A 12,256-nucleotide genomic window follows, 5' to 3' on the forward strand; every position below is an offset into this window, starting at 1 on the left:
CCCTAATCCCAGCTGGCCCCACAATTCGCTTGGAGTTTACAGTCCCCTCTAATGGACCTGCCACTCTCACATTTCATGGCTGCTGAGTCCAGTTGGACGCCTCCAATCTCTCACACAGTCATACACCTCTCACCACCAAATTGAAACCAGAAGCAAGACTTCCAAGGTTAGTTACAGACAGAGAGAGAGCCGAGTTCAGAAGTGCCGAATTCGACACGTGTGGGTGATCAGGCCACGCTTCCACCTAAAGAACGTGGGCAAGTTTCCCAGGACAGGTCCTACCGTGTTTCTGTTGTCCAGACTGCCAGTGCCAGGTCCTTCCCGGTGTTCAGCCTCTGCATGGATCCGCTGTGGGGGCCTGCCTTGCCCTGCTCTGGCAAAGCGTTCCACCGGGGCAAATGCCTATCCAGGAGTGCTCTCAGGACCCACACTGCCCAAGTGGGCTGGAGTCCCCCGCCGGGATGCCCCACAAGGCAAGGCAAACTGCCTAAGAGGTTGTCTCAGTTGTCTGCCAACTGCAATAGTTTCCCGGTCAGGGAACCAGGAAATGTAGCAGGACACACTGCAGACAAAACCTCTCAGTCACCAGGTTTGTGAAGGAAGTGGCTTTTCATTCGGCTGGGAGTCTCAGCAGACTTGCATCTCAAGAACCGAGCTCCTCTGCCTAGAAAATCCTGGCCTCTTTTAAAGGCTCACAGTCTTAGAGGGTACATGTGAGAGGGTCGTGATTGATGAGGTAAGCGAGGGATACATGACTTAGGTGGGGTCTAATTGTGACTAAGCAAGAACAATGCCTTCCAGAAGGGATTCCTCCATACCATGCCTGGGATCTATAGACGGGGATAGGAACTAGGGAGAGGGGTTTCATCTTTAACCTCGAGGTCTGGTTACTGGCACCAGTTTTGTCTCCTCCACTGACCTTGTGCTTTCTATTTTCAACTTTTACTTCTCCTTAGTAATTATTTTAAATGTAAATAGATTAAACTTCCTAATCAAAATACATAGAATTGTTAAATGGATTTTTTTTTAAAGACCCAACTATATGGAGTCTACAAGAGATTCACTTTAAAATTAAGAATACACATAAGCTAGAAATGAAAGGATGCAAAAAAAGTATTCTATGCAAATGGTAACAAAAAGCACAGATGGCTATTCTTACATCAGACAAAAGAGATTTCAACTCAAAAACTGCCACAAGAGATAATGAAGAACATTATATAATGATAAAAGAGTCAATTAACCAGGAAGATATAGCAATTATAAATTTATGCACACAAGATCAGAGCACCTAAATATATAAAACAACGAATGACAGAATTGAAGGGAGACATAGACAACAGTAATAGTAGGAGATTTTAATACCCACTTTTAATAATGGATAGAACCTTCATAGAAAAGATCAATAATGAAACAGAGGACCTGGCCAGGCGCAGTGGCTCACACCTGTAATCCCAATACTTTGGGGGGCCAAGGCTGGTGCATCATCTGAGGTCAGGAGTTCGAGACCAGCCTGGTCAACATGGTGAAACCCCATCTCTACTAAAAATACACAATTAGCCAGGCTATGTGGTGTGTTCCTGTAATCTCAGCTACTCGGAAGGCTAAGGAAGGAGAATCAGTCAAACCTGGGAGGCGGAGGGTGCAGTGAGCTGAAACTGTGCCATTGTACTCCAGCCTGGGCATCAAGAGTGAAACTCCATGAAAAGAAAGGAAAAGAAAAGAAACAGAGAACCTGAACAACACGATAGACCAAATGGACCTAAAAGACATATACAGAACATTCCACTCAACAGCAGCAGAACACACATTCTTCTTAAGCATGAATGGAACATTCTCTAAGAGAACTCACAGGTTAGATCACAAAACAAGTCTTCACAAATCTAAGACAAGACACCAAGTATCTTTTCTGGCCATAATGAAATGAAATTAGAAATCAAGACAGGAAGAAAACTGGAAAATTCACAAGTATGTGAATTAAGTAACACATTCTTTTTTTTTTTTTTTTTTTTTGAGACGGAGTTTCGCTCTTGTTACCCAGGCTGGAGTGCAATGGCACGATCTCGGCTCACCGCAACCTCCGCCTCCTGGGTTCAGGCAATTCTCCTGCCTCAGCCTCCTGAGTAGCTGGGATGACAGGCACGTGCCACCATGCCCAGCTAATTTTTTGTATTTTTGGTAGAGACGGGGTTTCACCATGTTGACCAGGATGGTCTCGATCTCTTGACCTCGTGATCCACCTGCCTCGGCCTCCCATGGTGCTGGGATTACAGGCATGAGCCACCACGCCTGGCCAGTAACACATTCTTGAACAATCAGTGAGTCAAATAAGAAATAAAAAAAGAAATTAGAAAATATCTTAAGACAAATGAAAACACCATGTACCAAAACTTACAGGATCCAGCAAAAACATTACTAAGAGGGAAGTGTATACAGGTAAATGCCTACATTAAAAAAGAATAAAGATTTCAAGTCAGCAGCCTAACTTTTACATCTTAAGGAACTAGAAAAGAAGAACAAACTAGGCCTAAAGTTAGCAGAAGGAAGAAAATAATAGAGATTAAAGCAGAAACAACCAACATAAAAAACAGAAAACAATTTTTAAAAAGAAAACTAAGAGTTGTTTTTTTGAAAATATCAACAAAATTGATAAGCCTTTAGCTAAACTGAGAAAAAGAGATATGAATCAAATAAAATTAGAAATGGAAGAGGAGACATTATAATTGATGCCACAGGAATAAGAAGGATTTTAAGAGTCTACTATGAACAGTTATAGGCCAATAAGTTGGATGGCGTAGAAGAAACAAATAAATTCCTTTTAACATATAACCTTTAAGGCTGAAGTCATGAAGATTTCAAGAAAATCTGAGAAGACATAAGGGACTTGAATCAGTAATTAAAAACCTTCCAACAAGGAAAACATAGGACCAGACAGCTCAACGACAGAGTTAAACTAAACATTTAAGAAAGAATTAATACCAATCTTTTCACAATCTCTTCTTTAAAAAAAAATGAGAAAACTTCAAAACTCATTCTTGAAGGTCAAAAACCCTGATACCAAAGCCAGACAAAGATACTACAAGAAAAGAAAACTATAGGCCAACATCTCAGATGAACATAGATGCAAAAGAATGAAGGTAACTTCTTTACACTGTGAATGGGCAAAGAAATCCAGTGAGGCCAAGGTTATCTATTTCATCTGTATCAGTATTCCTTCACTTGTCTTGATATTAAGTAAGGGCTCACAGTGACTATGTGAAAACTTCAGTACAATTGTTGTGGCTGCAGTAAAACTACAACATACACATAGAACCTCAAATGGATTCATTTTAAATGAAGAAAAGTAACAATATAGTTTATTTTAAAAAATACTTCAAAAACATTTTTCTTGATTAAATCTGTGGCCACTTCATTGTTCCTGCATCCCTAAAGCATTCTTAAAATTAATCAGTGAGGTTTCTTCCATCTCATTACATGAACTTTGTCACATGATGTCACATGCTAGCTAACTGCATGAGTGGTGCAGCTGCTCGAATCAACCAAACATAAAAAATACTAAAGTTATTATCAGAAGAGTAGTAGGTAAGAATTCTACTTTGCAAGTTGATGGTACCACACCAAAGGTCTTCTACTTAGAACAGGTACATTTTCTTTCTTTCTTTTTTTTTTTTTTTTGAGATGGAGTCTCGCTTTGTTACCCAGACTGGAGTGCCAGTGGTGTCATCTCGGCTGACTGCAACCAGCCTGTTTTCTTTCTTTTAAAATGAGAATAAGGATGCAAAATATTTGAGTGATAACAAATAACACAAAAGTACAACTCTTGGAGGAGAAAATCTGACATTTACCAACAGTTTTGGGGAGATGACACATCAACACTTAAATGATACAATCCATCACATGAATCTGTAACGTGTCTATGTCAGGCAGAACCTCTCCGCATTTGGGGCAGGAATGAATTGGAATATTCCGCTGTTGCCGCCAGTCCCGGTCCTCAGCTCCTGAGAATAAGTATGAAATGAAATATCATTCCATTAGTTCTATTTTGCAGGCAGTTTTGTTTGTTTCACTTGAAGAACAGATGGTGAGCGTTAATATCAGTTCAACTTTGTATTCAATACATAGTGGGACATGACCGCAGGTGTTTGGTCTTTAAAGTCATCACAATGCACATAGAGAAAAATCTCTCCAAATGATACCTGCTTCCTTATTATTTTAGATTTTTTTTTTTTTCCTGAGACAGAGTCTCGCTCTGTCATCCAGGCTGGAGGGCAGTGCTGCGATCTCAGCTCACTGCAACCTCTGCCTCCTGGGTTCAAGTGATTCTCTTGCCTCAGCCTCCTAAGTAGCTGGGATTACAGGTTCATACCACCATACCCAGCTAATTTTTGTATTTTTAGTAGAGATAGGGTTTTGCCATGTTAGCCAGGCTGGTCTTGAACTCCTGACCTCGTGATCTGCCCACCTCGGCCTCCCAAAGTGCCGGGATTACAGGTTTGAGCCACTACACCTGGCCTATTTTAGGATTTTTTTCTTTTCCTTCCTTCTTTCCTTTCCTCCCTCCCTCCCTTCCTCACCCCTCCCTCCCTCCTTTCCTTCCTTCCTTCCTTCTTTTTTTTTTACACATGGAGTCTGGCTCTGTCTCCCAGGCTAGAGTGCAGTGGCTCAATCATAGCTCACTACAGCCTCTCACTTCTGGGCTCCAGTGACCTCCTGCCTCAGCCTCCTGAGTAGCTGGGACTATAAGCACACGCCACTACACCTGGCTAGTTTTTAAATTTTTTCTAAGGATGGGATCTCACTAGGTTGCCCAGGCTGATCTTAAACTCCTGGCCTCAACTGATCCTCCCATCTCAGCCTCTCATATACTGGGATTACAGGTGCAGTGGTGCATTCATTTAGGATTGAAACTGTATTCCAGTTTCTACTTATGTGAAAATACATGGTTTCAGTTCTAGGTACAGGACATTGCATGTTCTAGTGAACACTAGGATATTTGAGCGAAGAAAAGGGATGAATGAGAATATAAGCAAAAGAGGGAGGGAATGTGGAAAAAGAAATCCAGAGCCCAGGAGAGGTTTCCTGGAACAAGGTATACCTTCCCAGAAACAGAGGCAATCATCTCGTTTGTTAGAAGATGCTTTTGAGTCCTCTGCGATGTATGAGAGATACTGCCGTGTGCTGGGAGACAGACGTGGTGGAAAAGCCAGGCGAGAGATGTGGCAGCAGTGGCGTGACAAGGTGTCAGACACGAGTGTTAGGCCAGGTGAGGGCATCCATGTGAGAAAGAGAAGGGCCCCTGGTTTAGATCTTGGTACAGAAAGGCCTCCTAGATGAGACCAATTAACTAGAGAGGGGCATTGAGAATGAACAGGAGTTACCTAGGTAAAGTTAACGAGGAGGAATGACTGAAGCATGCACCCTGTCATTTCCCCGAGTTCTGGAGTTGTAGTGAGGTTCAAGCCTCAATTAGACCATGTGTGAAATAAGCCCTGACTCTAGGTAGGTCTAGGTTCTATACACACTGTGACTGATGCAGGACATTTTCCAGTTCCCAGGCATCTCTCTGTTTCGACCTTTCTGGACCAATGCAAACCATCTTGGTTTTTTGGTCTTAGCCTAGACTTTGGCCTTCAAAATGTTTGTTTTGGGAGGTAACCTTTATTTGCTTCTAAGTATATTATTTGAATGTAGTAACATGTATGAATATTTGAGATTGTGTTCAGCAGCCTTAAGAAGCATTTCTGAAGAGATAAATATTGATCATAAGCATGATTTCTAAAGCAGGGAGCTTTCTAATCACCACACTGCCAGAGACGAGGGGTCAGGATCCAGGGCTGCCTCTGCTGTCCCATTCCCAGCATAAACAGTGGCCCTTATACAACCCAGGGAACTCAAAAGTGTCTGCTGAATAAATGAGACCATTGCTTCTGCTTCTGAGAAGGTACATTCTGTTCTAGCAGACCTCTCCTGGGAAGGTGGATCACTTGAGGTCAGGAGTTTGAGACCAGCCTGGCCAACATGACAAAACCTCATCTCCACTGAAAATACAATATTAGCTGGGTGTGGTGGTGCATGCCTGTAATCCTAGCTACTTGGGAGGCTGAGGCAGGAGAATTACTTGGACCTGGGAGGCAGAGGCTGCAGTGAGGTGAGATCATGCCAGGGCACTCCAGCCTGGCCTACAGAGTAAGACTCCATCTCAAAAAAAAGAAAAAAAGAATTTAAAAACCAGTTTCACATGAAATTTAAGATGGCATCCTAAGGCCAAACTCTTCTTAATGGCATTTCATTAACTTCTTTTTATTTTTTACTTTTTAGCTATGTCAGTCATTGATCCTTTGAATGTTATTGTTTTTTTTCATATCTAGAATCAAGGATAATACTTCCCTTTCAGTGATTTACTGTAAGACAGTGATTTTATTGTAAACTAGAGAACAATATTATTAGTGTATGAAAACCATGTAATAAATACAGCACCATACTTTTAAGACATTTCATGGATCAATTTCACTTGGGTTTGGGGGAATTAAAATATAAATATATTACATAATTAAATAACAATCTATTCTATGCAGTAATGTGTAGTGGTCAGAGTCAGGTAACTTTGGATTCCACTTCCAATCTACCTTGAACTAGCTTCACCATCCTGGGCTATTTAACTCTGTCAAGTTTCATCTGTCTTCTGTAAGGAGGCAGTAATATAAATCTCCTAGAATTTTGTGAGCTCAAATGAGACAAAATGTACAAAGTGAGATCAGCACAGTGCCCACACATAGTAAATGCTCAATAAATGGTGACATTACGTAACACCAGGTAGTGGGTAAAAATACTGTTCCATGGGAGCGCATCATTGAATAAAGTACTTAGGCCATGCACAGTGGCTCATGCCCACAATCCCACCACTTTGGGAGGCTGAGGTTGGCAGATCACCTGGGGTTAGGAGTTCGAGACTTCTGGCCTGGCCAACATGGTGAAACCCTGTCTCTACTAAAAATACAAAATTTTTTTTTTTTTTTTTTTTTTTTAATACAAAAATTTAGCCAGGCATGGTGGCATGCCCCTGTAGTCCCAGCTACTGAGGAGGCTGAGACAGGAGAATTGCTTGAACCCGGGAGGCAGAGGTTGCAGTGATCCGTGATCACGCCACTGCACTTCAGGCTGGGCAACAGAGTGGGACCCTGTCTCAAAATAAAAATAGAAATAAAAATATCTACCTAGAACATATAAACACCTATAAAACAGCAGATAGATACTAACATACAGGAATAAAGTACTTTGGAAGTTCAAAGTGGAAACAGTTCATGGAGACGGAATTTGAAATAGATTGTAAAGATGGGGTAAGAGGTCACTGGAGAGAGACTGGAGGAAGACAGGAATATGCATAAGAAAAGGGCGTCTGTGAAGGGCACTGTATAACAAAATACTTGCAAGCACAGGCTTAGGACAAGTACCAAGGGGCTGAATCAGTCTGGCTAGTATCTGTAAGAAAACACAGTAAGATATGGCTTAAAAGTGTGGCTGCAGGGTGCACACAGTGGCTTACACCTGTAATCCCAGTACTTTGGGAGGCAGAGGCAGGCGGATCACTTGAGGTCAGGAGTTCAAGACTATCCTGGCCAACATGATGACACCCCGTCTCTATTAAAAATACAAAAATTAACTGGGCGTGGTGGTGCACACCTGTAATTCCAGCCACTTGGGGGGCTGAGGAAGGAGAATCACTTGAACCTGGGAGGTGGAAGTTGCAGTGAACTGAGATCTCACCACCGTGCTCCAGCCTAGACAACAAAGTGAGACTCTGTCTCGATTTAAAAAAAAAAAAAAAAGGAAGAAAGAAAAAGTGTGGCTGTGCCAGGCACCCTCTGGCAGGGTGAAGAGTCTGAGTCTGGTCTGGATTCGGTGGGTAATGGATGGAGATGGGAGTGCTGTGGAAATGAGACTGACGGATGCTACATTTTTGGTGCCTTGATTTGGAATCCATTGTATAGAATGAAGTGGATTTTTTCTTCAAGCATCTTTCTCATAGGGTAGCTATTTCCTGAAAATTCAGGATCACATGGGACTCACCTCTCTGAACGAGGTAAGCCTGCTGGTCAGCGTCACTTGTTCTCGCCCCGTGACGGCTCTGCATCTCCATCAAGGACTGCCTGCTGGGATGAAAAGCAACACTACATGTGACGTTCTACAACTCTGAAACGTGACAACATTGACAGCTCTGCGACAACATTGACAGCTCTGCATCTCCATCAAGGACTGCCTGCTGGGATGAAAAGCAACACTACATGTGACGTTCTACAACTCTGAAACGTGACAACATTAAGTAGACAGTCAACAGAAGCAGGTGAGAAAAAGTCAAACTACACCTCCAAGTAGTAATTTTAGTTTTAAATACTACTGGCACTAGGAGACTAAGCTGTGAAAGTAAATCATTACAGTTAAAAACATCAGGAAATAACCAAACTGTCATCAACAGGAAACAGATTAGAAAGAAGTGGCATGTTTATAAATCAAAATACAGCAATGAAGTATAATACATTACATTGCATATATCAACATAGAGCTCAAAATCACAACATTATGTAAAGTAGGTTGCAGAACAATACCTGTAGTGACCATTTTGCAACTTAAACACAGAGAAACCAATATTATCTGATTTTGAGATATGATATAGGTGTGTGTGTGTAATATGTAAAAAGTATAAAACAGATGGGGAAGCTACCCACCAAATTCCTCACAGCAGGAGGTAAAGAAGAAAGGAATATAATGATGAATGGGGAACAGAGGAGACTTCAAATCTTATCTACGACTGCTTTTTCTCCTTTCATAAAAAAATACTTGAAGCAAATAAAAGCAACTGTCAATGCAGGATGGAGTATATATTAGAGTTTGTTATTTTATTCTCTGTGTTTTGCTGTGTTTTAAAACTTTCTCAAATAAGTTTCTAAAAGAAGTAATTTTGGGCAGTATTTTTTTAAAAGAATATTAAGGAATTTAAAGTGCTATGAATATTTCATCCATGACGATGGCAACAGAGGTCACCGGGACATGTAATATTACTGTTTTTCAGCTTATCTAAACGCAGAGAGCTTGATCAAGCTCCCAGAGTCTCTGTTAAGTTTTCCTGTAAGATAGACTAAGTGTTGGGAACATGATCACGTGAAGTGTAAGTGAAGCAATGGTTACTATTATTTATTTTTCAGACAGGGGTCTCGCTCTGTCATCCAGGCTAGAGTGTAGTGGCGTGAACACAGCTCATTGCAGCCTCAACCCACACAGAGCTGTTCTTATAATTCAAATCAGAAACGTCTTTGAGCAGGCACCCTCTTCTACAGCTAATGCTGATGTGAGCTCTGGGTCCTCCTGTCTCTTTTTTCCTTACCTGCCTCCATCTTCAAAAACATCATTCTCTTTCAGCAGAACTGCTAGCTGCAATGCCAGTTGCTCCTTTTCCTCATGAATTTTCTCTCTCGCTGCTCTTTCAGCATGAAAATCAGAACAGTAAACTTCCATCTGTTAGAGGAAAAAAAGATAACAGAAGTGAGTACCTAGAAGACTGTGGATTCTCTACAGTGCACCTGTTTATGTGGTGAGTAGGTAGTTCTGTATCCTTCCATGGCCCTTGTGAATCATAGATACATATTCCTGCTAGAAAACAGTATAATGGCCATGACTTTCCAGGTACATTCCAATAGTAGATACAAGCTGTGTTTGTGTGTGTGCCTTAAACAACACAAATCCTGCAACTACACTGATGTAGGTGGCTTAAATACTGTAGGTACCATTAGTTCAGCAAAATTATCTGGACTTTTATATAATAAACAATTCAGGACCAACTTAATATAGTAAATGGCTTATTCATTCTGCCAGGTATATTTATGAAGGCCGGTCTTAAGCTACATCGGCCGAGGCAGGCGGATCACCTGAGGTCAGGAGTTCAAGACCAGCCAGGCCAACATGGTGAAACCCTGTCTCTTAAAAAAAAAAAAAAAAAGAACAAGAAAAAATAAATAAATAAAAAGATAATAATCGCAAATAGATGCTATCTATTAAATTCCAAACATGGGGCCAGGTGTGGTGGTTCACACCTGTAATCCCAGTACTGTGGGAGGCTGAGGCGGGTGGATCACCTGAGGTGAGGAGTTCGAGACTAGCCTGGCCTACATGGTGAAACCCCATCTCTACTAAAAATACAAAATTAGCCTGGCATGGTGGCGCATGCCTGTGATCCCAGCTGCTTGGGAGGCTGAGAGAGGAGAATTGCTTGAACCCAGGAGACGGAGGCTGCAGTGAGCTAAGATCACACCACTGCACTCCAGCCTGGGCAACAAGAGCGAAACTCCATCTCAAAAAGAAAAAAAAAAAAATTCCAAACATTTTTGAGGTCCTATGTTGGGTGCTTTACATTTACTTTCTTATTTTACCTTATGAAAAATGCTGAGAATATAAATTGCTATCCTCATTTTACAAACTTAATGGCTCTTAATCTTGGGGAAAATGTGGCCTGATAATCAGTACTTGAACCAGACAGAAGACCATTTCCCATGGACTTTTCCGTATTCAATCCATGTCCCATCTGTGGTCACCAGCCTCCTAAAATGGCTCCAGTGATCCTCACCTCTTCCTATTCATCACCTTGTGTGTTTCCCTCCCACAATGAATAGGGCCAACCTGTGTAACCTCTAGAATATTTCAGAAGTGATGGTGTATGGCTTCTGAGACTAGGTCACAAAAGACACTGTTGTTACTGCCTTGCTCTTTGTTGCTTTGGGGAAAGCCAGCTGCTATGACACGAGGGCTCCCAAGCATCCCTCTGGAAGGGACCACATGGTGAGGAACTGAGGCCTCCTGCTGACAGCCTGGGCAACATGGCAAAACCTCATCTCTACCAAAAATACAAAACAATAGCTGGGCATGGTGGCATGCACTTGTAGTTCCAGCTACTCAGGAGGCCGAAGCATGAGGATCACTTGAGCCTAGGAAGTTGAGGCTGCAGTGAACCATGATCATGCCACTGTACTCCAGCCTGAGTGACAGGAGTCAGACCCTGCCTCAAAAAACAAAACAAAACGATACAACATTAGGCATTTTTGGAAGACAACTTGGTAATATTTATTGAACTGAAAAATGGACATAACTTATGATCCTACCGTTGAATTTCTGTATCTTAATATAGATTCCACAAATGCACAAAGACATATAAGAATGTTCATTTGAGCATCCTTGGCAACAGCAGAAATACTGGTACAACCAAATACCCACTAATGGAGAACTGGCTAAATCTATCGTGATGATACACACTTTGGAACATTATGTAAAACTTAAATTAACAAAATAAATAAATGATAAATAATATGAAGGGATATCCCTGCTACATCATAAACGAAAAAGTTGTAGTACAAAAGACATAACATGATCCCCTTTTTAATGAAGCCCAAAACCGAAATAAAAACAGAAGACATTTTGTTTTATAATGAGTAGCACTATTTATATAACTTAAAATAAATTTAAAATATTTCAGTAGCTAATGATCCTAAAACTACCTCTGACATCTCAAGTTACTTAAAAAGAAAAAGTGTTGGTCCCTTTTTTTTTTTTTTTACACCTCAGGAAGGATATATTCTCCTTCATAAATTCTCGTCCATTCACCAAGACTCTACTCGATAGTATCAAGGGTGGGCTAAAACAGTCACAACAAGCCAATCTTACACAAATTCTTCCAGAGAACAGAAGAAGAGATGTACTTCAACTTGTTTTTATGAAGTCAGTATCAAAACCTGACAAGGACACTCATAAAAGGAAAATTCTAGGCCAATCTTACTCAAGGATATAGATTTTAAAATCCTATGCAAAATATGAGCAAACCAAATTCAGCAATATATATTCAAGAGATGCAAAGTTTGTTTAATATTAAAAAATCAGGCCAGGCACAGTGGCTTATGCCTATAATCCTAGCATTTTAGGAAGATAAGATGGGAGAATTGTTTGAGCCCATGAGTTCGAGACCAGCCTGGGCAACACAGGGAGACCCTGTCTCTACAAGTAATTTAAAAACTAGCCAATGCGGCCGGGCGCGGTGGCTCAAGCCTGTAATCCCAGCACTTTGGGAGGCCGAGGCGGGTGGATCACGAAGTCAAGAGATCGAGACCATTCTGGTCAACATGGTGAAACCCTGTCTCTACTAAAAATACAAAAAATTAGCTGGGCATGGTGGTGCATGCCTGTAATCCCAGCTACTCAGGAGGCTGAGGCAGGAGAATTG

The 12,256-nt window shown here is 41.3% G+C and overlaps 1 protein-coding gene across 3 annotated transcripts in view; it reads right to left on the minus strand.

The window, feature by feature from the left end:
- Window positions 1-3,817: 3,817 nt before the first annotated feature.
- Window positions 3,818-12,256, minus strand: part of OPTN (optineurin) — a 38,921-nt gene continuing 30,482 nt past the window's right edge. The window contains exons 12-14 of one of the 3 annotated variants that reach the window (XM_017529850.2): window positions 9,377-9,507; window positions 8,065-8,144; window positions 3,818-3,995 (exon numbers count right to left, since the gene is read on the minus strand). In XM_017529850.2, the coding sequence (XP_017385339.1) occupies window positions 3,874-3,995; window positions 8,065-8,144; window positions 9,377-9,507 (333 nt within the window). In that variant the 3' untranslated portion in view covers window positions 3,818-3,873. Of the gene's footprint in view, window positions 3,996-8,064; window positions 8,166-9,376; window positions 9,508-12,256 lie in introns of all 3 variants that reach the window. The other 2 variants (XM_017529849.2, XM_017529848.2) reach the window with 2 other exon arrangements.

Source organism: Cebus imitator, unplaced genomic scaffold (assembly GCF_001604975.1).
Source record: "Cebus imitator isolate Cc_AM_T3 unplaced genomic scaffold, Cebus_imitator-1.0 Scaffold61, whole genome shotgun sequence".
In the NCBI taxonomy this organism is placed as follows: domain Eukaryota; kingdom Metazoa; phylum Chordata; class Mammalia; order Primates; family Cebidae; genus Cebus; species Cebus imitator.